Source organism: Orcinus orca, chromosome 5, assembly GCF_937001465.1.
Source record: "Orcinus orca chromosome 5, mOrcOrc1.1, whole genome shotgun sequence".
In the NCBI taxonomy this organism is placed as follows: Eukaryota; Metazoa; Chordata; class Mammalia; order Artiodactyla; family Delphinidae; genus Orcinus; species Orcinus orca.
This window is the reverse complement of record NC_064563.1, coordinates 50631169-50653817: the sequence shown is the minus strand read 5'-3', so window position 1 is coordinate 50653817 and position 22649 is coordinate 50631169. Positions and strand designations below refer to the sequence as shown.

The 22649-nt window shown below is 36.3% G+C and overlaps 1 protein-coding gene across 4 annotated transcripts in view; it reads left to right on the top strand.

The window, feature by feature from the left end:
* ZBBX (zinc finger B-box domain containing) overlaps positions 1-22649 on the top strand; it is a 113506-nt gene that overhangs the window by 63997 nt on the left and 26860 nt on the right. For all 4 annotated transcript variants that reach the window (XM_049710504.1, XM_049710505.1, XM_004270585.3 and 1 more), the window contains 6 exons: positions 899-1073; positions 8636-8756; positions 18001-18110; positions 18491-18591; positions 19774-19853; positions 21634-21773. In XM_049710504.1, coding sequence (XP_049566461.1) covers positions 899-1073; positions 8636-8756; positions 18001-18110; positions 18491-18591; positions 19774-19853; positions 21634-21773 — 727 coding nt within the window. The remainder of the gene's footprint in view (positions 1-898; positions 1074-8635; positions 8757-18000; positions 18111-18490; positions 18592-19773; positions 19854-21633; positions 21774-22649) is intronic.

Here is a 22649-nt window from a genome sequence, read left to right as displayed (position 1 = left end):
TTAATGAGCACCTACTTTGTGCCAGGCACTACTCTTGGCACTGAGGAAACAGACAACATTCCTGATCCTATTAACATTCTAATGGGGAGAGACCAGCAATAAACAAACATGTAGAGTAAATTCCCATGGAGATAAGTTATTGAGAGAAAAATAAAGCAGATAAGAGATTGGAAAGTTGGGGAGAAAGGGGCTTTGTTTTTAGGGTCATCAGTAGCGTCATCACCTATTCTCTGAGTAGGTGACATTTGAGCCAAGACCGAGTTAAATGAGTGGAATGGCTGTGTGAAGATATGAAGAGGGACCATTCCAGACATTGGATATAGCTAGCGCAAGGCCCTCGAGTGGAATATGCTTGATGAGTTCCTAGAACTGAAAGAAAATAAGTTTAGCTGGAGCAGAGTGAATGAAGGGGAGAATTAAAGGAAGTGAAGTGAAAGGCAGGGGCGTGCAAGGTTGTGTACAGCCTTGTAAGTTCTAGTAGGAACTGAGGGTTTCACAGGGAGTCATTGGAGGGTTTGGAGCAGAGAAGTGACATCAGATTTACATGTTAAGAAACTGTTCTTTCTGCTGTGGGGAGGTTGCAGGGAACAGGCGACTGGAGAAATAGGATTAGATACAAGGTTATCACTGCTTTCCAGGGAAAACACTGGTGGATAACTTAATGATAAACCCTCAGTCCTGTAGGCTCTAGTTTTAGTACTTTCTGAAGAGACCGCTTAAAACTGTCTATAGTTTTAAAGAAATCAGTAAAGCACATAAATAAGTACAACTTAAAAACATTCTATTCTAAGTTTAAAAATAATGTGTGATTCACAGTGCTCAGTAATTAATGCTACCTGTATTGTAAGATAGAAAACATTTAGTAAAGCATACTTAGATACACTATTAATTGTTTTAGGTAGAACTTTCAACAACAAAAAAAGAAGAATGTACAAATACAGGAGATAGGCCCTTGTGTGAAGGGCCATTTGTTGAACAAGCTTCTGCCCAATCCTTTCAAGAAGTTCTAAAGCAATGGAGAACTGGGCATCATGATGACAATGAGAAACAGAAGTTACATGCAGCAAAACCAGGTACCGCTTTTTTTTTTTAAATAAAATGAATGCTTTAAAATAAAGCTGAATTTATTTTATCTCCATTCTCCATGAATATAAATGCAGTGTTCAGAAACACTGAAACATTGGGATAGTAGTTTGATATAACTCTTCAAAGGAGTAGTCACTCTATGACCATTGGTTTAGTGGTTTAATATTTATAACCCCCTGAATTGGGCATTGGGGATATATTTGCCTTTGTTTCCTACGTAAATTCAGGCTGTCAAATGAATAGAGAATTCGATTCTCTCAGCTCCTCTTCTAGCAGAAAGTTTTGTCAGAACAACTATTCCTATATTGAACTGTAATTACAACACATAAAACAGGACGATCTATGAGATGAGAGGAATAGAGAATTTTCTTGTATGTGTCTTGAGAAATATATTTCAGGGACTGCTGTGAAGTTCAGGGGGATAATTAATTTGTCTTTTGTTTTTCTTTCTTTTTGAAGAAATATTTGTTTTTATTTTTCTGTGGTAATTTTCACACCCATATTCTAGACATTGAAGATCTGGATGACCGAAGTGTACAGTGTCTTCTCTTTGTTTCCCAGTACCTTTTGAGGGAAATCATACCTTTAGAAGAATTCAATTTATTAATTTTATTACTCAGAATCTTGTTGAGGCTTCCAATTGCTTTTCATTAAAAATAAAGTATTAGATAATAAACTTAAATCATGTAACTTAGTTGACAGCATTCAATTTTATGATTTTTATTTCATTTTTTTCCCAGTGAAGGACCTCTCCTGATTAGTCCTCTTTTGTAACATAGTGTAATTCCTAATGTCAAGATATCACACACCTTATTCCCAAATAAAATCTGATTTTTTACTAAATAATGTTCTCTCTTTCAAATATTTTTCCTACATTTGTTCATGATACATCAATTTTGTTAATACTTCCAAGACTTTATTTGTATACCCTGTTTTAGCATGTACGTCAACATAACTCTCATTGACTATGTTATTTTATGTGCTCTTTTATTTGTGCTTTCACATTTTGATGTATTTTTTACTTTTTTACTCTGAAAAGGATTAAGTCTTCTATAGAAATACCTTTTTGATTGTCCACTTTGAAGACATAGTATTTAAAAATAATAGAAGAACTGATATGTTGTAGCTTGCCTCTGTAGGCTGAAGATTGTGGATAAAGATGCTTAAATGGAATTGAACTGCCTGATTTCAAAGGAATCATGGAAACCTGGAATAGTAGAGGCCAGATGTTGGCATATCATTATCAAAGTTATAGTGGAAAAATTACCAAAATAAGGGGCAAGGAAGACTAGTAATTAGATTGTTTCAGTTCACAGAGATCTGTGGTACTAATTGGAGTACATAAGAATGAAAAAGTTTGTATAGACTCCTGTTTTTCCTATCTGAGTAGAAAATTTCCATCCTGATGCACAGAGACCCAACTTGAGCTACCATACTGGGGATTCAGAGTTTATTATAAAGTTCTCAGCCCTAAGCCACACCACAAATCTAAAGCCCCTTGAGGTAGAGGCTGGGTCCTTTTGCAGGATTTTGTAGTGTGGTCACAGGGTACACTATGAATCTTCCTCTAAGCTTTCACTACAGAATTTATGGCTATTTACCAGGATAAACATGCACTGAGGAAAGGCAATGCCCAGACCTTCAGAGGGGTTATTAGATTCTGGGTCTGAACTGACAGTTAGACACCCTGGAGACCCTAAGTACCACCATAATCCACCAGTCAGTCTTAGAGATTTATGGAAGTGGAATGATAGATAGAATCTTGTCTTTATTCTGTCTCATAGTGCATTGGAACTGTGGGACCATTATGTGGTTATTTTTCCAGTCTTGATTCTTGGAAACGGATATACTTAGTAACAGGAATAATGCCTGTGTTGATGGTCTGACCTGTGGCATGAAGGTTGTTATGGTAGTACGTAAGTAGAAGACCCTAGAACTGTCTCCCTCCCTTGCCAATGTTCATGCTAATAAAATACCATGCCAGAAGCAATACCTGGGGATTGCAAAGATTAATGCCAGCATCAAAGACCTGAAAGATGCAGGAATACTGCTTTTTATTATATTTCCATTTACCTTACTTATTTGGTACAAAAGCCAATGATCTTGGAAAATGACTACAGATTAGAGTAAACTTGATCCGATGATGATGATACAGGTCACAGTCGCTTTTCTGGATGTAGTGTCTTTGCTGGAGAAAACCAACACATTCTCCATGGTTGGAGGAGGGAGACAGCTATTGACCTAGCCTAGGGGTTGATTTTTCTGTAAAGTGACAGATAGTAAATATTTTAAGCTTTGAGGGCCATTCAGAAGGGCCATACAACTTTGCCACTGTATCATGAAAGACAATATATAAACAAACGAGTGTGACTATTTTCTAATAAAACCTTGTTTATGGATACAAATTTGAATTTTACATAATTTTCACATGTCACAATATATTATCCTTCTTTTGATGTTTTTTCAGCCATTAAAATATGTAGAAACCATTCGTAGCTTGAAAGCCATACAAAAGCAGTGGGCCAGATTTGGCCCAAGGGCTATAGTTTACTGCTCCTTGACATATCAGATGTATTCTTTTTTATTTCTGTTAATAAATATAGCCAGAGATCGTTTGATATCATATGGGTTACAGTATACCTTCACAGCCTTGCTTCAGACCTACATTAGCTCTCCAGCTTTCTAGCATTATATAGTCCCAAAGAACCTTGATTGTCTTGCTATTGCACAAAAGCTATTGCCCATTAGATTGATGGCATGATGCTAAGTGGATCTTGTGAACAGGGAGTATCTGTTACAGAATGATTATATTGGACCCTTTCCATCATGGGTAGGGCAGTAATTTGTCCTCATGGGAAAAGCCACATATTTCAGAAAAGGATTTGCCTTCTCTTCCTGTAGTGTATCTGCCAGCAGAAGCTTTATTTGTCACTGTGGTGTCTTACACAATGAGTGTCTTAGATCAAGACACTCATTTTATTATGAAAAAGGTATAGGAATAAGCTCATACTCATGGAATTCACTCATCTTACCATGTGCAGCACTATCCAGCTAGCTTGATAGTTTTGTGGAATGGCCTGCTGAAGGTTCAGTATGGGTTCCAGCTGAGAAACAACATCTTGTGAGTTTGGGGTGCTTTTCCTACAAGGGGCTCTATATTACATGAAACTCCGGCAAAACTTCCATTAAACTGGAAGCTGAGACTACCCACTGCCATTTGGGGCTCATCAGCACTGAGTTAATAGTCAGGAAGGGTCACTGTACTGACCATGTTGTTTGAGCACAAGTATGAAGGAACAATTAGATTGTTATCATACAATAAAGAAAAGATAGACTTCATCTGCAAACCATTCAGTGGCATACTTAATTTTTCTGTGTCCAGTAATAATGTTCATTGGAAAAATGTGGCAAGCCAATGAAAAGAGGGCTTCTATGGTCTTGAATCTTTTGAGAATGAAGATTTTAGTCACTCTACCAGGTAAAAGGGGTTGGCAGACAGTAAGGTAAACAGAATGGGTGGTGAGAGAAGGAAGCTATGGTAAACAAATCAAGGTAGGCTTCAAAACTAGCTACAAAATGAACCATGGCAGCTAAGTTTTATATTGAGTAATTGTTTTTTTTCTCCTCTCTTTTTCCTGATACCTAATATGACACATACTACTGGTATCTAACATTTAAATTTAGTTGGGAGTATCACTAAATTGAAATCTCCCTCTGATACATAGTGGCTGTAGAACTTTGTGTTCCCTGTGCTTCAGACATGAGTTAGTTTTGTTTTGTTTTGTTTTGTTTTCAGAGGAAGAGACAGACAGACAAATGGATGCTTAGATGCAAACTAAGTAGACTCTGTCTCTCCAGATCCGTTTTTTCCCATTTCTGCCCTACTCTGTGCCCCTAGAGGTTGATCCTTGGAGGCTGCATCACGTGAACTCCCTTGTTCTCTGGCTTCTGGTTGGGTTTGACCAGTTGGAGACACTAGCAGAACATTGAAGGGTGAGAAGAAAGAGGTAGAGGTATTCACTCTCCCTCTCCTTTATGTGCTGAGATTTTGCAGTTACTGCTTTGTCTGCATATATCATTAGCTCCACTCAGATGACCTTTCATCCACAGCCATTGCTTTCCATGACTACTTACAACACTTGCCTTACTTTGTCCTCTCAAGCCTAGGGTTGGTAACAGTTCTCCACTATTTTTAGTCTCTGAGTGCTTCAACATCACTTGTTCCCTTAACCTTAACATGATTATAAGTTAGTCCCTTCATTTGATCTTCTTCAAATTACCCCTTTGAGTTTTTTCTTTCCTGTTAGAACCCTGACTGATAATTAAAAAGGGATTTCTAAGAAGCCAAGATTCAAGTTGAAGGCTAGAAAATGAGTTGGAGGGTGGAGACAAATTAGAATGTACAAAGGCTCCATGGTGAAGAGAGCATATCGTGTTAATGGAACTGAAGGTAGATGTGTATGGCTGGACCTCAGAGAGCAAGGTTGTAGCACAACAAGCTAGAGAGGAATTACATTTAGTGGCTTGGAAAGACAAGGCTACAAACAAGACAAAGTGTGGCATAGATATAGGAGGAAAGTTGGTAAAGTGTATTATCATAAAAACCCATGGAGGACAGTGTTGTTAAGTAAAGAAATGAGGTCAACAGTGTGGTTGCCATGGAGAAATCATTAAGATGAGGACTTCTGTTGATATAATATGTGATTTTATTTTGCCTCAGAGTATTATAAATGTGATTGTTTATGTGCGTGTATATTATATGTATGTGTTTGTAAATATTTTCCTTTCCCTAAGATATTAAGTAGATAAAAAGAACATTTATAAAATTTATATACCTTATGGAGAAAAACAAAACAATAAAAACCTGTTCTCTTCCTCTTCCCTCCCCTCTAAGTGATTATCACTAGCCTGGATTTGTATTTTTTCATTCCCTTGATTTCCTTGCAGTTTACTGCATGTGTGTATCTCTAAACAATATATTGTTAAATTTGCATGTATTTAAACATTGTGTAAATGGAAAACTAGTATATGTACTCTTTTTCAACCTGTATAACTTATTCAACATAATTTACTGAGATTTACCCATAAAGATGTGCATAGTTGTATTTCATTCATTTTCCCTGCTTAAGAGTCTTATGCTTAAAAGTCTTCTTTATGTGACTACACCACTGTTTACCTGTTTAAATATTGATGTTTGTTTAGGTTGATTCCCATTTGGGGTAAGAAAGAGGTAGAAGTACTTACTTTTCCTCTCCTTGATGTGCTGAGATTTTGCAGTGACTGCATTTTCTACTTATGTTACAGAGCAGCACTTAGATGACCTTTCATCCACAGCCGTTGCTTTCAGTGACTTCTTACAAATTTCTCCTACTTTGTCCTCTCAAGCCTAGGGTTGGTAACAGCTTTCCATTATTGTTAGTTTCTGAGTGCTTCAACATCACTTATTCCCTTAACCCTACCCAGCAAACACTGCTGTTTTGAATATTCTTGCACAGGTGTCCTAATACACATGTGTACACATTTCTAGGTGTCTCTTCCTGGGAGCAGAATAGCTGGGTCATAGGGTGTCTGTGTCTTTAACTATACTAGGTTAACCTGAATTTTTTTTACCAGAGTATTTGTGTTAGTTTATACTCCTCTCTGCAGTATATAAATGGTTTGGCTGCTTCCCATTATCACCAACACTTTAACTGTCAGTTTTTAAAAATTTTTGCTGGTCTGATACAGATGAAATTGTATATTTCATTTGTGTACCTCATTACAGATGACATTGAGTATGTTTTCCTGTGTTTCTTGGCCATTAGCTTTGAATTTTCAAGTGTTCTAGTGATTCTGTTATTGATTTCTAACTTGATTACGTTTTAGTGAACTGTAATTTCATTTCCTTCAGTGTGAAAGGCAAATACTTCCAATGGCCTAGAAGGTTATATGTAATCTGAAGTCCCTGTCTCTGTGATCTCACTTCCTATTACTCTCTCCCTGGCTTGTTCTGTTTCAGCCACACTGGCCTCCTGGCTGTTCCTTAAATACCTTGGGCAAATTTACCTTAAGACTTTTAAAAGCATTGTCTATTAAGGAAAATACCCATCATCCCTTCAATATGAACAATGGGACGTCTTACACAACTTCACACAAAAGGTAGCTAGAGAACCATTAAACAAGGGAGCAAACCAGAACCTCAGTTCCATAGCTTGTGTGGCATTGTTCAGGGAGACATGACTCATGAATCCATGTATTCTAGGTTTGTTTTATGTAAGCAATTTGAAACAAAGCTTATCCTGCTGAATGCATTACGTAGCTAAAGTCTCTCTTTCTAGAAAATATCATTAATCTGTTTGCCAGAAAGTCTAGTTGTTAGCATATTCACAAGCAAGTTAACCCAGGCTACCTGCCATCTTTATTTCCTGGGAATGTGCCATTGGTGATGGGAGAAGAGTGAGTCCCAGGTCAGCTGCTTCATCTCCTTCCTCCTCATCACCCTTCTAGACTTGGGGGTTATCTCTCAAGCCAAGCGACTCTTCTCCATGACCTGGACAGAAAAAAAAGTGAGTCCTCATTTTTTTTCTCTTTCGGCTTCCCTGCTGGGAAATATTTTGTTTTCTTATGAAAAGGAGGACTCACAGTGGAGGGCTCTCCTTTTTTCTATGACTTGCACTTGTCCTTGACTCCTACTCTTTCAGTTCATACGTTCTGATGGTGGTTCCCAGAACATCCTCCAGTTGCTTTCTTCAGCACTGCTCTACACTTTGGGAGGAATAGGAGTGGGTGACTTACATTCTTTTGGTTTATTTCTATTGCTGGCATTTGGCTGTTTCTAAAAGCTATTTATTAAAGGCTGCAGTATGAGCTTGGGATTATTCTCTAGTTTCAGTCTATAAAAAAATAATTGTTTCCCTCTTTACTACTTCTCTATCTTCTCCCACATTTTTCCTCCTGTTATGGTCATTATGGAGAGAGGGCTAATATCTAGGAGGGTGGAGAGACTAGTAACTCTGTATTTATGCTGCTTTCTTTCCCAGAAATCTCCATCAGTTTTAAATATCTTTGAATGGTGGTTTTAATTTAGTAGTACTTCAGAAACATCTTAAGCATCTGGAAGTAAGTTACCATGTAGATATAAATTCATGAGGACAGTTGTCTCCTCCAGGTGCCATTTTGAGTTATTTATTTTCTGTTTCCCATAATGTGTAAATATTATTGTCAGTGGCTCTAACACATACCTTTATGTGTGTGTGCATTTATAGAATATATAATGAATCCATTTGTATTTATCTTTATCGTGTAAAATAATTAGTTGCTTTAAAAAACCTTGTGAATCATAAGATTTTTTTCATTTCAAGAAATTATTGAAGAAAACTATCTATACAGTAATATAATAAATCACCAATATTTAACACTTTTGCATCATTTAAGCCTAGAACTATTGATTATACAGACAAATATCAAAGCACATTTGCCTCAAAAATGGTGAGTTCTATATCTTGAGAGAAGATGTGGTAATTTGTAGACTAGGTTACCTTAATTATGCATATTATGTTTATTTTTATAGAGTCATTGGAAGAATGTGAAGTACAAACTAATCTGAGAATTTGGACAGAACCACTTATGATTGAATTTAAAGAAGATAGTCTATCCTACATGGAAAAATTATGGCTTAAAAAACACAGAAGGTATTTTCTGATTTTTTGCATTATTAATAAGAAATGTAAAAGCTATTTACGATCCGTGTGTGACATGCCTTTTTGTAGCAATGTTATTTATTTACTTCACATTTGCATAAATAATTTTAAAGCAATATTAAATCCCTGTGAAGCTTCTACCGTTTTGATAAGAATTTTAATTCTATTTATGTATGTAATATGTGATTGATATAGGGTTTGCCTTGAGAAGTGGAAATGTGTATGTGGGAAACAAGGCACAAATATGGTATAGAGTTTAAAAATAATAGCAAAAATAATGTGATAAATGAAAGCTTACTTTGAAGAGGTAATTTTTGAGCTGTACTCTTCAGAAACTTTTAAGTTACTTTTAAAGTTACTTTTAAGTTAAGCAGACCTTTGATTTTATAGTTTTATTAATAGTATTCAAATATATTTTATTCAAAGGCTATATCATTAGATGTAGCATTTCATAAGTGGTTTAAAAGTTAAATATCAAACCAAATTGATGACTGAGTACATGTTGGAGTCATGCATAATTTTACCATGATATAAGAACCACATTGGGAGGTACCTTCAAAGGCCATGGTCTCAGTTTCCCCTATAGCAGTGCTACTCACACTTCATTGTGCCTATGAATCAGCTAGAGACTATGGCAAAATACAGATTCTTCTTCAGTAGGTATGGGTGGAGCCTGAGATTTTGCATTTCTGAATTTCTGATAGCTCCCATGTGATACTGCCGTGGGTAATGCTAGTCTCTGAACCACATTTTGAGGAGGAGGGTGTTAGAAAACCTGTCTAGAATGTACCTGAGGAGTGGTTTTCGAGCCCTTGCTTCATTCACTTCCAGTCATACAAAACCATCTCCCGAGATGACCCACTCCATCCTTGGAACATTCTGTCTCCTATGATATCTCCTAGTGAGCTGCAATTTTTTCTGACTAGTTGCTAACTTGGTCCTAATTCTACCAATTAAACCAATACTGAGTCAATTGAATCTCTCCTCTTCATGGTATCCCTTCATATTTTTAAAAATCAGCCCTTATGACTTCCTTGAATCTTCTGTTTGACAGGTTACCATCTGCCCCCACACCCCTTCAGCTGTTTTTCATGGGCAGATTTCTTTTCTTTTAATTTTTTTTTAAATTTTGAAATAAGACATGCAATCAAGAGTTGCAAAACAACATGAAGAATTTCCACTTGCCATTCATTCAGCTTTTCTAATGGTAACATCTTATATAATCATAGTGCATGTATCAACACCAAGAAATTAACATTAGTACAATATAAATCACTAAACTACACACTTTATTTGGATTTCACCAGTTTTTGTCACTAACGTCCTTATTCTGTTTCAGGATTCAATTCAGGATCTCACATTGCAGTTTTGTCCTATCTCCTTATCCATTGCAATTCCTCAGTCTTCCCTTGTCTTCATGACCTGGACATGAGTACTTGCTGGGTATTTCATAGAATATACTCAGTGTGGGTCTATCTGGTGTTTTTTTGTAATTAGATTGAGGTTGTGCATTTTGAGGAAGAATGCCACAGAGAGGGTGCACCCTTCTCAGTGCATGATATCACCCGATCAAACTATAAGTATATCTCATCACCTGGACGTTAACCTTGAACACATGGTTAATGTGGTACTCACCAAGGTTCCCTGATGCAAAACCACTCTTTTCCTTTCATAATTAACATTGTGGTCTGTTCAAGCTGTCAGAATAGCATAGACTGGGTGGCTTATAAACAACACACATTTATCTTTCACAGTTCTTAAGGGTGGGAAGTTAAGATCAAGGTGCCAGCAGACTTGGTGACTGGAGAGACCCAGCTTCCTGGTTCATAGAGGGCTGTCTTCTCACTGTGTCCTCACAGGGCAGAAGGGGTGAGAGGTCTCTCTTGGGGAGAGACTAATCCCATTCATGGGGGTGCTACCCTCTTGACCTAATCACCTCCCAAAGGCTCACCACCTAATACCATCACCTTGGAGGTTAGCATTTCAACATATGAATTTTGTGGGGACACAAACATTCAGAAGAGAGCTTTCTGCTCCTTGCCCTCCACCAGTTTATGTCCTGCTCGCATGCAAAATATGTTCATTCTATCCCAATAGCTCCAAAAGTCTTAACTCCTTCCATCATCAACTCAAAATTCTGAAGTCTTAATTCTAAAGTCTTATCTAAGTATCATCTAAATCAGATACGGGTGAGATTCAATGTCTGATTCATTCTGAGACAAATTGCTCTCTAACTGTGAACGTATGAAATCAAACACGTTCTGTGCTTCCAAAATACAAAAGTGGGACAGGCATAGGATAGATATTCCCATTCTAAAAGGGAAAAATTGGAAATAAAAAAGAAGTAACATGTCCTGAGCAAGTCTGAAACCTAACGGGGCAAATGCTATTAGACCTTAAATCTTGTGAGTATCCTCTGCTGTCCAGGCCCACTGGGATAGAAGCCCCACTTCTGGACACACTGAGGCAGCAGTTCTGCCCCGAGCTTTGCCTGGCAGGGGCTGGGCCCCCAAGGCTCTGGTTGGCTCTGCCCTGTGGCTTTGAGTGGCCCCATTCCTAAGATGGCTCTGAGCTCTGTGACTCCCTGGGCTTGAATTGTGTGGCTGGTCTAGTCTGGGGTCACAGGGGCAGCCTTGCCCCCAGGGATTTACTGGGCTGTTGCTCTAACGGGGCTCTCTGTGACGGGAGAGATATTAGCCCTGATGACTTCTGAATTGCCTTTGGGATCATTCTTCCATTGTCTTGGATAATAGGCCATATCTTCTGTTTAGATGGCTAACTGATCTCCCTGTGAGATGATCCTTTGGCCATATACTTCCTATTCTCTCCTGTATAGGTTGTGCCATACTTTTCAATATAAATATAAATAGGCTGAGAATGTTCCAAATCTTTAAGTTTTGCTTCTTTTTTGATTAATTCTGTCTTTAATTCATTTCTCTCTTCCTTGCATTTTGTTATGAGCAGTCATGAGAAACCAGGCCTCTCCTTCAACACTTTGCTTAGAAATTGCCTCGGCCATATGTCTAATTTCATTACTCACAAGTTCTACCTTCCATAAAACACTAGGACATGAATGCAATTCAGCTAAGCTCTTTGCCACTTTATTAGCAAGGATTGCCTTTCCTCCATTGTATGATAAATTGTTCCTTACTTCCATCTGATACCTCACCAAAATGGCATTTACCATCCATATTACTACTGACATTCTATTCAGGATTACTTCGGTATTCTTTAAGACTATTGAAGCTTTTTCTACAGCTCTCTCTTTTTTTTGAGCCCTTACCAGAATTGTCTTTAAAGATCTATTAATAGCAATGTAGCCTTTTCCTAGCATGAACTTCAGACCTCTTCCAGCCTTTACTAATTAGCCAGCTCCAAAGCTGCTTTCACATTTTAAGGAATTTTATAGCAGCACCCCACTTCTGGTACCCATTTCTGTCTTTGTCCATTTGGGATGTTATAACAGAATACCATAGACTGGGTGGCTTATAAAAAACAAACATTTATTTCTCAGTGTTCCTGCGGTTAGGAAGTCCCAGATCAAGATACCAGCAGATTCAGAGTCTGGTGATGGCCTGCTTCCTGGTTCATAGGAGAAATCTTTTCATGGTGTCTTCGCAGGGCTCTCATGAGCCTCTTCTATAAAGGTGCTAATCCCATGTGGGGACTCTGCCTTCATGACTTAATCACCTCCCAAAGGCCTCATCTCTTAATGCCATCACACTGAGTGTTAGAATTTCAACATATGAATTGAGTGGGGGGGGCTTAATCACATCACAATAATAAATATTTTAGGGGAGATACTCTGAGATGATGCAAAATTCTGTTTTTCTTTAAACTTTCATCTACTAATTTTAGCATTTGTCAGTGGATTTTGCCTGTAGCAGTTATTACTCTGCTGCTCTAGTGGGGATTTTCTATTTCCTCTATTCCTTCTACATTTGTTAATTGGAATTCTTCAAGGAAGAATATCTCTTTTCCTACTTTGGTTTATTTATTCAATTGTTTATTTATGTGGACTCATGGATATTTATTTTATTTTGGATTAATAGCCAATACGATTGTCATTTAGTTTTTGACTCAAGTTCCTGCTTTGATCATTGAGAACTCCTTCAGGTTGACTTCTCGCTCCTTTCAATACGTTCTTGCCATTTTTTGTTTGTTGGTTGGTTTGCGTTGAACATCTCTTTATTTTTCTAGCACCTGAGATGCATTTTCCTGTCCTAACCCGGGAATCATTTTTCCAAGGAAACCTGATTCCTTTTACTGGAGACTGTTATTCAGAAACCAAGATCTCAACTTAGGTGTGCACCTTGCTACTCAGGAGTCACAGATCCTAGGTTTTCTCAGAGAACATCTAGGAGATACATGTATATATACTAACCCAGGATACACACACAACTAAGTTTACTTCTGTACCTGTCTACCTGGATATCTATTAAAGTAAACATGAGTTCATATTCATACATCCAGCCAACATCAACTGGTTCATTTACATTCTCCCTTTGCTTATTTGTGGTTTCTTTCACCTGCAGTGAGAATCCTGGCTCTCAGTATCTATAATATATTTATTAATTTATCACCCTTAATATATGTGTAAAGTAGTTTCAGAATCTCTAACAAATTTCACTGTGAGAAACAAATTTACCAATTAGAGTACACTGTGTATAGTGCTTTCTACAGTATCCAGTCAAAATCTTGTTTTCCAAAGTTGCTTAGGCCATGGCACTCATTACTTTCCCATCTCCTTTAGAGTGGTTCTACCATTCTTTGGGGTATGCCCATATCCTGAGTACTTTTTAAAATTTGAATAAACTTGTGTACAGTTCTGTGGGCTTTTGCCAATGCCTAGAGCCATGTGTTCACCACAGTACTGAAGAATACAGTTCCATCACCCCATAATCCCTCATGCTTCCTCTTTCTTTAGTCAACCCTTCTTCCTCAACCCATGACAACTGTTGGTCTGTTTCCATCCTTATGCATTTGCCTTTTTCTGAATGTCATGTAAATTAAATCATAAACTATGTAGCTTTTTGCATCCTTCATTTAGCAAAATGCATTTAAGATTCAACCATGGGGCTTCCCTGGTGGCGCAGTGGTTGAGAGTCCGCCTGCTGATGCAGGGGACACGGGTTCGTGCCCCGGTCTGGGAGGATCCCACGTGCCGCAGAGCGGCTGGGCCCGTGAGCCATGGCTGCTGGGCCTGCGCTTCTGGAGTCTGTGCTCCACAACGGGAGAGGCCACAACAGTGAGAGGCCCACATACAGCAAAAAAAAAAAAAAAAAAAAAGATTCAACCATGTTCTTGAGTGAATCAAAGTCTGTTCCTTTTTATGGTAGAGTAGTATTTCATAATCATGGTATATATTTTATCCATTCATCTGTTAAACAACATCCTGCTGGTTTCTAGTTTTGGGCAATTATGACTAAATCTATTATAAACATTTGCATATAGGTTTTTGTTTGAATATAAGTTTTTAATTCCCTGGGTAAATACCTGGACCGGGATGGCTGAGTTATATGGTAAATATATGTTTATCTTGATGAGAAACTGCCAAACTGTTTCCAAAGTGACTGAATAGTTTTGCATTTTTTTCTGTAATGCGTGAGAGTTCCAGTTGCTCCACATCCTTGCCAGTGCCTGGTATTCTCAGGTTATTTTTTCTTTTGATGGTTGTTTTAACAGGTGTGTAGTTATATCCCATTGTGGTTTACGTGGCAGGGTTTTAAGTTCATACATAGACTATTCTGGTTATTCCTATGTAACTATTGTCCAAGTTGTCTGTATCTCTTTTAAAGTATTATGTCCATAACAGTCTTTCAGGTGTGAAACTTAGTAGTGTATATCTGTCAATTGCCTCTTTCTAGCTTAGGAATTAGTACATAAAAGTAATCCCAAGGTCACTTATCTTTTTTAGTGGCTGCCTTTCAAGGCCCTTCACACTGAGTTTCCTATACAGTAAAAGAAGAACACTTTTGTTAAATGACTGACTTCATTTCTGCCTATAATTGTCATATTTTATAAAAGGCTTAACAGGCTTATAAATATATATTCTATTGCATTTTGTTTTTATATCACTTTTCTGATTTGGATAGTAATGATTTTTGTATTTTACCTGCCAATACGTAAGTGTTGATACACCTTAATAGCAATCTTAATATCTCCAGTGGTTCTTTTTGTTGTAGTTGAGATAACATTGTTTATAACATTATATATATGTTTCATGTGTGCAGATTATATTTCACACTGCAACCTGCTCACGTATACACTGCAACCTGCTCACGACCAAAAGTTTAGTTTCCATTCGTTACTGTGCAGTTGACCACCTTTACTCATTTCACCCTCTTCTACTCCCCTTCCCCTCTGGTAACCACTAATCTGTTCTCTGTATTAATGTGTTTGTTTTTGTTTTGTTTTGTTTATTTTTGATTTTTTTATATTTCACTTATGAGTGAAATCATTTTTCTTTCTCTGACATTTTTCACTTATACTATCAAGGTCTATCTATGTTGTCACAAATGTCAAGATTTTATGTTTGCTTATAGCTAAGTAGTATTCCCTAGTGTGTGTGTGTGTGTGTGTGTGTGTGTGTGTGTGTGTGTGTGTGTGTGTGTGTGTGTGTGTATAACCACATTTTTATCCATTCATCTGTTGCTGGGCGCTTAGGTTTTTTCCATATCCTGGCTACTGTAAATAAAGCTGCATAGGGGTACATATATCTTTTCAAATTATTATTTTCATTTTCTTCAGATAAATACCCAGAAATGGAATAGCTAGATCATATGGTAGTTCTATTCTTAATTTTTTGAGGAATCTCCATACTGTTTTCCATAGTGGCTACACCAAATTACATTTCCACTAACAGTGTATAAAGTTCCCTTTTCTCCATATCTTCTCCAACATTTGCTATTCCTTTGTGACGATGGCCATTCTAGCAGGTGTGAGGTGATATCTCATTGTGGTTTTCATTTGCATTTCCCTAATAATTAGTGATGTTGAACACCTTTTCATGTGCCTGTTGGCCATCTGTATGTCTTCTTTGGAAAAATGTCTATTCAGATCCTCTGCCGATTTTTAATTGGGTTCTTTGGGATTTTTGTTGTTGATTTATATATCTTAGATATTACTTAGATATTAGTTCCTTATTAAATACATGATTTGCAAATATATTCTCATTTGGTAGGCTGTCTTTTCATTTTGTTGATGGTCTCCTTTGCTGTGCAGATGCTTTTTAGTTTGATGTAGTCCCACTGGTTTATTTTCTCTTTTGTTTCTAGTGGTTCTTCTAAATGCTAGGAAAGTTTCATGAAAGAGATCATACAATTTGGATTTAGAGTATTTTAAGGGTGGATATTAAAAATTAGCTGGTATTTCTACTCCAGTTCCCCTACTCTTTTTATTATATGTACTTCTCAGTTCTAGCTGATCATCAGAAGCATGGGGGGAGGTTTTTAGAATGCTGATTTCTCCTCCCGGCCCCAGACAGACCTAAAAATCAGTGTTTTTAAGGATGGGTATGAGACTCTGCATTCAAAAAGATCTTCTCTGGTGATTCTGATGCAAACAGCCTAACACTGATTCACAGTGTTAGAACCATTCATCACAAGAATGATTTGGTCAATTTGGTTTCCCCAGATGAATTGGTTAATGCTCAATACATATTTGTTTAAATTTTAAAAGAGGAAAATCTGGTGAGGTAATCCTATTCTAAAGCATATGTCATCTTTTATTTATGTGGCTTGATCTTTTGACAAAGCAATTGTGTTAGGGTCTCAATCCAGAATGTAGAGTTAGTTTATTGACTAACTAGTTGTTTGTTCATGGGCAAATCACTTTAATTCTCTTGGTCCAAATTTTATCACCTGAAAAACATTGAGTTTGGAATAAATAATCTAAGGCACCCCTTCAGCTCCAGTGCTCTATTAACTAGACTCTCTAAGTCTTTGGTTCAGGGCTTTCCTCCTAAAATTAGGTAAGTTTTCACTTCATGAAGGAGTATCTGGATATTAGTACATTTATGTGTATCAGTGATTGAATTTTTAGTACAGTATATCTATGTCAAACTGGAAAGAGGCTGGTGACCAGATGCTAGTTTGTCTTTGAACTTTACTCTTTAATATTTTCCATCATTTAATTAAATTTTGGATGTAAGATGACATGCTCTTCAAAGCTGGATAATATATAAATATTTTGGAGTGTTCTGATATATACATTACATATACTGGGGAAATGCACATAGTCACAGTTTGCCAGGAGATCATTAAATTTTTAGTACCTTTGCAAATTGTGAGAGAGGCAATATAGAGTAATGATTAAGAACATGGGCTTAGGGAGGCAGACTGCTTGAGTTCAAATTGTCTTTGCTGCATTTACTACCTGAATGACAGAACAAGTTGGTTTACTTCTTTGTGCTTTAATTTTCTCATCAAACTTAGATAATATTAGCACCTATTTAATATTCCTGTTAAGATTCAGTACCCCAAATTGTTTAGAACATAGCCTGGTACATTTTTTGTATTATTGTCACCAGTTAATATTATTAAGAAGGCCCTGACTTTTATATGGGGACTCAATGAGCATGCATAATCTAGAAGAGCTGTGCGGTTTAAGGGCAGTTAAAAAGTGACTCCCTTCCCCATTGTTTGGGACTATCCTTTGGAACCAAATGCACAAGGCCTCTAAGAATTCCTGTGCTTCATTGCCTTGTATGTGAGACAGGCCACATCAGACCTCATTGTTAATTAGATAATAGATGCTACAGCCGGAACACCTCACATTCTTATCGTGGAAGCCTATTTTATTATGCGACTGACTTGGTGGAAGTTCAGAAAAATGTCTTCAGTTCTCTTAGAACTTATCAACATAATGCCAAGTCTGTGAGATACAACACACATTTGTAAATTAGCTTTTTAAACAGTGTGATATGTTTCATGGATTCCATGTGTTTTTTTGCAAAAATACCGAATTCTATCATAACTTTGCTTTTCATCCTAAAGGAAAAACAATAAGATATGAAATTAAAAACGTGTGATGTTAATTTGATTTATAAAATTATTTTAGTAGATTAAGATTATGTTATACAGTTGTACTTTTCTTCTGTGAATTAGAGGTATGGCTATGGTTTTCATTATTAATTTTGTAGACTCACTTGTTTGTGAAATAAATCAAGATCTTGTCTGGAGAAATTTCAGATAATGTACTTTAGGCTTTTAATTGCTTCTTTCTTGTTTTGTAGAACTCCACAGGAGCAACTTCAAAACATGCTAGTGGACACCTTTATACCTCAGTGTAAAACCGGTAGTGAGGCACAGTGTTCTCAGAATGAAAATGATGAAGATAGTGATGGTTAGTTCAGCCTTAATTAGATATTTTCAAATTTACTATTTCAAATTATATACACTGAGCATTAATCAGCATCTGCTTTTCATTTTCTTTACTGTATCATTCTCAACTGCACTGTGTACACTTTATCTCCAGATCAAAATCATGCACACTCTCCTTGCCATTCTCTAGATTTACTTTGCCTTAGTTTAAATAGTTTCATTTAAAAATCGAATGTTAAGTAAATGTGTATTTTACTTGAACTGGGAAAATTGACAGTATTTATTCCTTTGTGTGGATGCACAGGAGAACATTCTTCTTCTATTGTTGCCTATGTTATTTGAAGATGAATTATCAGGTAAGGTATATGCTTTGATGATATTATTTTTAATCTTATTTTCTAGCTGAAGATATCAAAATACAACCCCCAGCTCTTTTTCTGCCAGTAGAAGAATTAAACAGAGAGAGACCTGAACCATCTCTAAAAATAGTCGAACTGGATGATGTAAGTTCATAATGACCACTCATATTACTTAACAAACAGGAAATTCATAACATACAGTTACAACTACATGTTATTTTCAACAAGATTTCTTGTTGAAATAAATTTACAAGTATATAACAAGTATTATAAATTTACAAGTATTTGAATTTAAATATGCTGACAGGAATACAACAGACTATTATTTTAATGTAGACAGTAAATTTGTGAGCTAAATTGGTATTGTGTCATAGTATGGGAGATGAGAAGACGTTTCACTCTTTTAACTTGTAGAAATGTAGTTTAGTGTTTGTTTTATTTAGTTCTCTGTGTTATCAGGCTTTTTAACAAAGACTATTCTCATTATATGATATTTATTTAATAAAATTTGTATAAATTTAGTTTGTTGAATGTCATTTAATATTTTCTATTTAAAGGAAAAATAGTATTAAGATTTAAGGGATTTAGTATAATAATAAATTGAATACAAACCTCCAGAAGACACCAGGTAGAATAAGCTGCAGCTAGAGCCAGTCAGAGCTAGAGCTCCAGGCTGAAGGGTTAAGTTGTGATAAACTCAGTGCATTTCTGACTTTCTAGTCCTCTAGTAGCTGAGTATACCCCCTGTCCTCAATGTTGCTCTTACTATGGTTGTCACAGAGAAAGACTACAATGAGGAAGTACCTTTTTAAGTACTACTTTCTTCTTGAGGTTAATAGCTTCTGCTCTGTGTGTGTGTGTGTGTGTGTGTGTGTGTGTGTGTATGTATGCCTGGCAACATTTTTATTTCTGCTCTGGATAAATTGAAGATTCTGAACAAATAAATACATACATGCATGTGTATTTGTGTGTGCTCTTCATTAAATTGTTGATGCATATGGTATGACATGCTGGCCAGAGAATGAAAAACATCTTAATCACTGATCTACTTGGCACTTAGTAGTTACAAAATAAAACCTAAGTTGTTATATTTGGTTCTGGGTGTGATAGTAGTGATAAATGTACTGACACAGCAAAAGCCCTCAGCAAATATCTGTTGAATTTGTTTAGTTCTCCTAGAACTAATGCTGTATGGCATATAGTCAGAGAGCTCATGACATTTCTTTGTGAGAAAAAAAATTCTCTAAATATTATGCACAAATTAGCTGGTTAATGTATTATGAATTTGTTGAACATACTAATATTATACAACATGCGTTTAATAAGACTGATGAAGCAGAATTTGAAGAACCGGGAAATGTCATGCCTTATAAAGTTGAGTTAGCAGATGCAGACAGTCAACAAAGGTAAGATCTTTCTAATTCACTTTTGATACTTACTAAAAACTCACCAAAAATTAACTATCTCTTGAGAAATTCACACATTAAAAAAATGTGACTTTAATGTTAGAATATATTTTATTTAAGCCATGTTTAAATTTGGGTACAATATTGCTACTATTTATCAGCATTCAGTAATTAGAAAATTATCTATAATGATATGTTTATACTCTTACCTAATATCTGGATTATTTAATAGATGGTTCTGTATTTAGGAATTGTTATTATTTGAAATGGCCTCCCAAGTCATATATTTCATATGAACTTCCTTACTTTCTCCAAAGATACTCTTTGGATTTTTCTTCAGTTTGTTATGAACCCTAAATAAAAACAGGTACGTTAATAAGTTGAGAGACAAGAAAATCCCCCAAACTATAGATTACTTCCTAGGTAGATTTTACTGTGTGATAAATTAAATAATGAATTAAAATGATTCAGCTTGTAAATTTTTTTTAGAATTTTGTCATTTCCAAATGAAAAATAATATCTAGCTGTATCTGTTAGTAATGCTAAAAATTATTCTAAGTCCTCTTTGCTGTTGAAACTTTAGCTAGGATTTCACATGTTTTGACTACAAAGCATTAAGTTGGGTAAACAGCAGAATGAAGTTCCTATTAAGTAGCCCCTACACCAATTCTTTGTTTATATGTTCAGATCACCTTAGGCCCCTGTCAGCACTTTGGAGCAGCAGTGGGCCTAAGTGATGCCCTCAGACCCGAAAAGCCCCACGTTTGGACACATAGACCCAGATATTTAGCAGCAAATGTGCTTTTTGCAGGAGACAACCTTATGGTCAGTATATAAGAGGTTTATATAAACTACTATATCCCTAAGGAAATGGATTTCTACTCTCAAACTTGATTCTTTTATATATCTTATCACAAGTCTTTGCTTTGACCTCCATGTTAGACAAGGCAGAGAAAGTTACTGATTACAGTTTGGCAATAGTTTTGCATCTTGGGTTTGGAGGTGGCCATAGAGCGTCTTTTCTAAGAGTCATAAAGCATCATAAGTGACACAAGAGGACCTTTTTGGTTAAGCATAATCCATGAGTTTTTATGATGGTACTATGTAGAGCTTACATAAGGCTATGTAAGGCTTTTGAACCTACACCACATAAGGCTTTTGAACTCATATAATTCATGATGAACAAATAAAAAGTTTATTTAAGCAATAAAACCTTGATTTCATGAGCTTGATGAGATTGAAAGATAACTCTCCATTTTTAGAAGAAAGACCATGAGAAACCAAACTTATTTCAGAATATTTTTTTTTTTTTTGTGGTACGCGGGCCTCTCACAGTTGTGGCCTCTCCCGTTGCGGAGCACAGGCTCCAGACGCACGGACTCAGTGGCCATGGCTCACGGACCCAGCCACTCCGCGGCATGTGGGATCCTCCCGGACCGGGGCATGAACCCGTGTCCCCTGCATCGGCAGGCAGACTCTCAACCACTGCACCACCAGGGAAGCCCCTATTTCAGAATATTTTTAACAAGAAACTGTCAATTAAAAATTTGTAGTTAAATCAGGTTTGTCCCAGTTGCCTATTTCCTTTAAATTCATAATACTGTTTAGTTACTTGTAGTTCAGAATTGTCCACAGTATGTTGAAGCAAATATTAAATTAATGTGAATAACCCTATTCCCTTAAGGTTTTACTGTATTTATTTTAATAAGCTGGGTCTTTTAACTTTTTTATATATAATTTCTTTCAACTCTATTCTTTTGCTTGTCCCTAAACATGAAAGTTGCACATTTCATGATTATCAGAATACTTTTCTATATGAAAATGACATCCATCAACATCATATTTTCACCAAGGGAAAAACACACCTCTTACATCTTCATCTGAGCAACAACACTTCTTATTGTAAAGATAACTCAAAAGGTAACTTTTTTTGTTGTTGCTTAATATTATTAATGGTGAATGTTAGTAACTTAATAAAACCAATAGGTATTGCAGTATGTAAAAGCTTTGCCTATTTTGCTGTTCATTTTAAACCCAGAAGATTTAGTCCTCAGGAGAAAATTGGTTGAAAATACATAATTTTCTATCAAATACTCTTTTTGGTCAATGGACAATGGTATTTGTATTCAGAGGAAAAAGCAGCCGGTATAGGACTACTCTAAAAGTTATTATGGACTGAGCTAGCATTTAAAGGATTACATAGATGGGCTTTTAGTGACAAAAGTCTGATTGACACTCTTTTGTCCTCCCTCCCTTGCACTAAATCTTTTCCTAAAATATTTAAGTTTGTGTAAAGTTTCACATTAGTGATAAAACCAAAACAAATCATCTGTTTATATATCTACATTGTTATTACTAGTAGTACCCTTGGGATCTATAGATTATAATACTCTGTGCTAATGTCTGGTTTTAATTTCTAGATGCTGAGATCATCATTTAAAGACAGTCATAGCAAAGTATCCTGGCCTGCGAGTCAGGTTTTGTTTTCATTTCTGCCTTAAATTGCTGTGTGACCTTGAACATGTCACTTCCTTTCTTAGATCTCACTTTCCGAAACTAAAATATGGGAACTAGATTATTTCTAATCTGCTTTTATCTACTTAGGATTTTATATTATCTACTTAGGATTTTCAGAAAAACCAATAAATATATCTTACGTGAAGAATTTTAGAGATGCCAGAGATCATTATTTAAAGTGACTAGTTGTAAAACTGATGATTACCTTTTCATTGGGAAACAGATGGTAGAGAGCAATGATTTGTAGTCATCATGCTGGTTTTAACATTTTCAGCTACG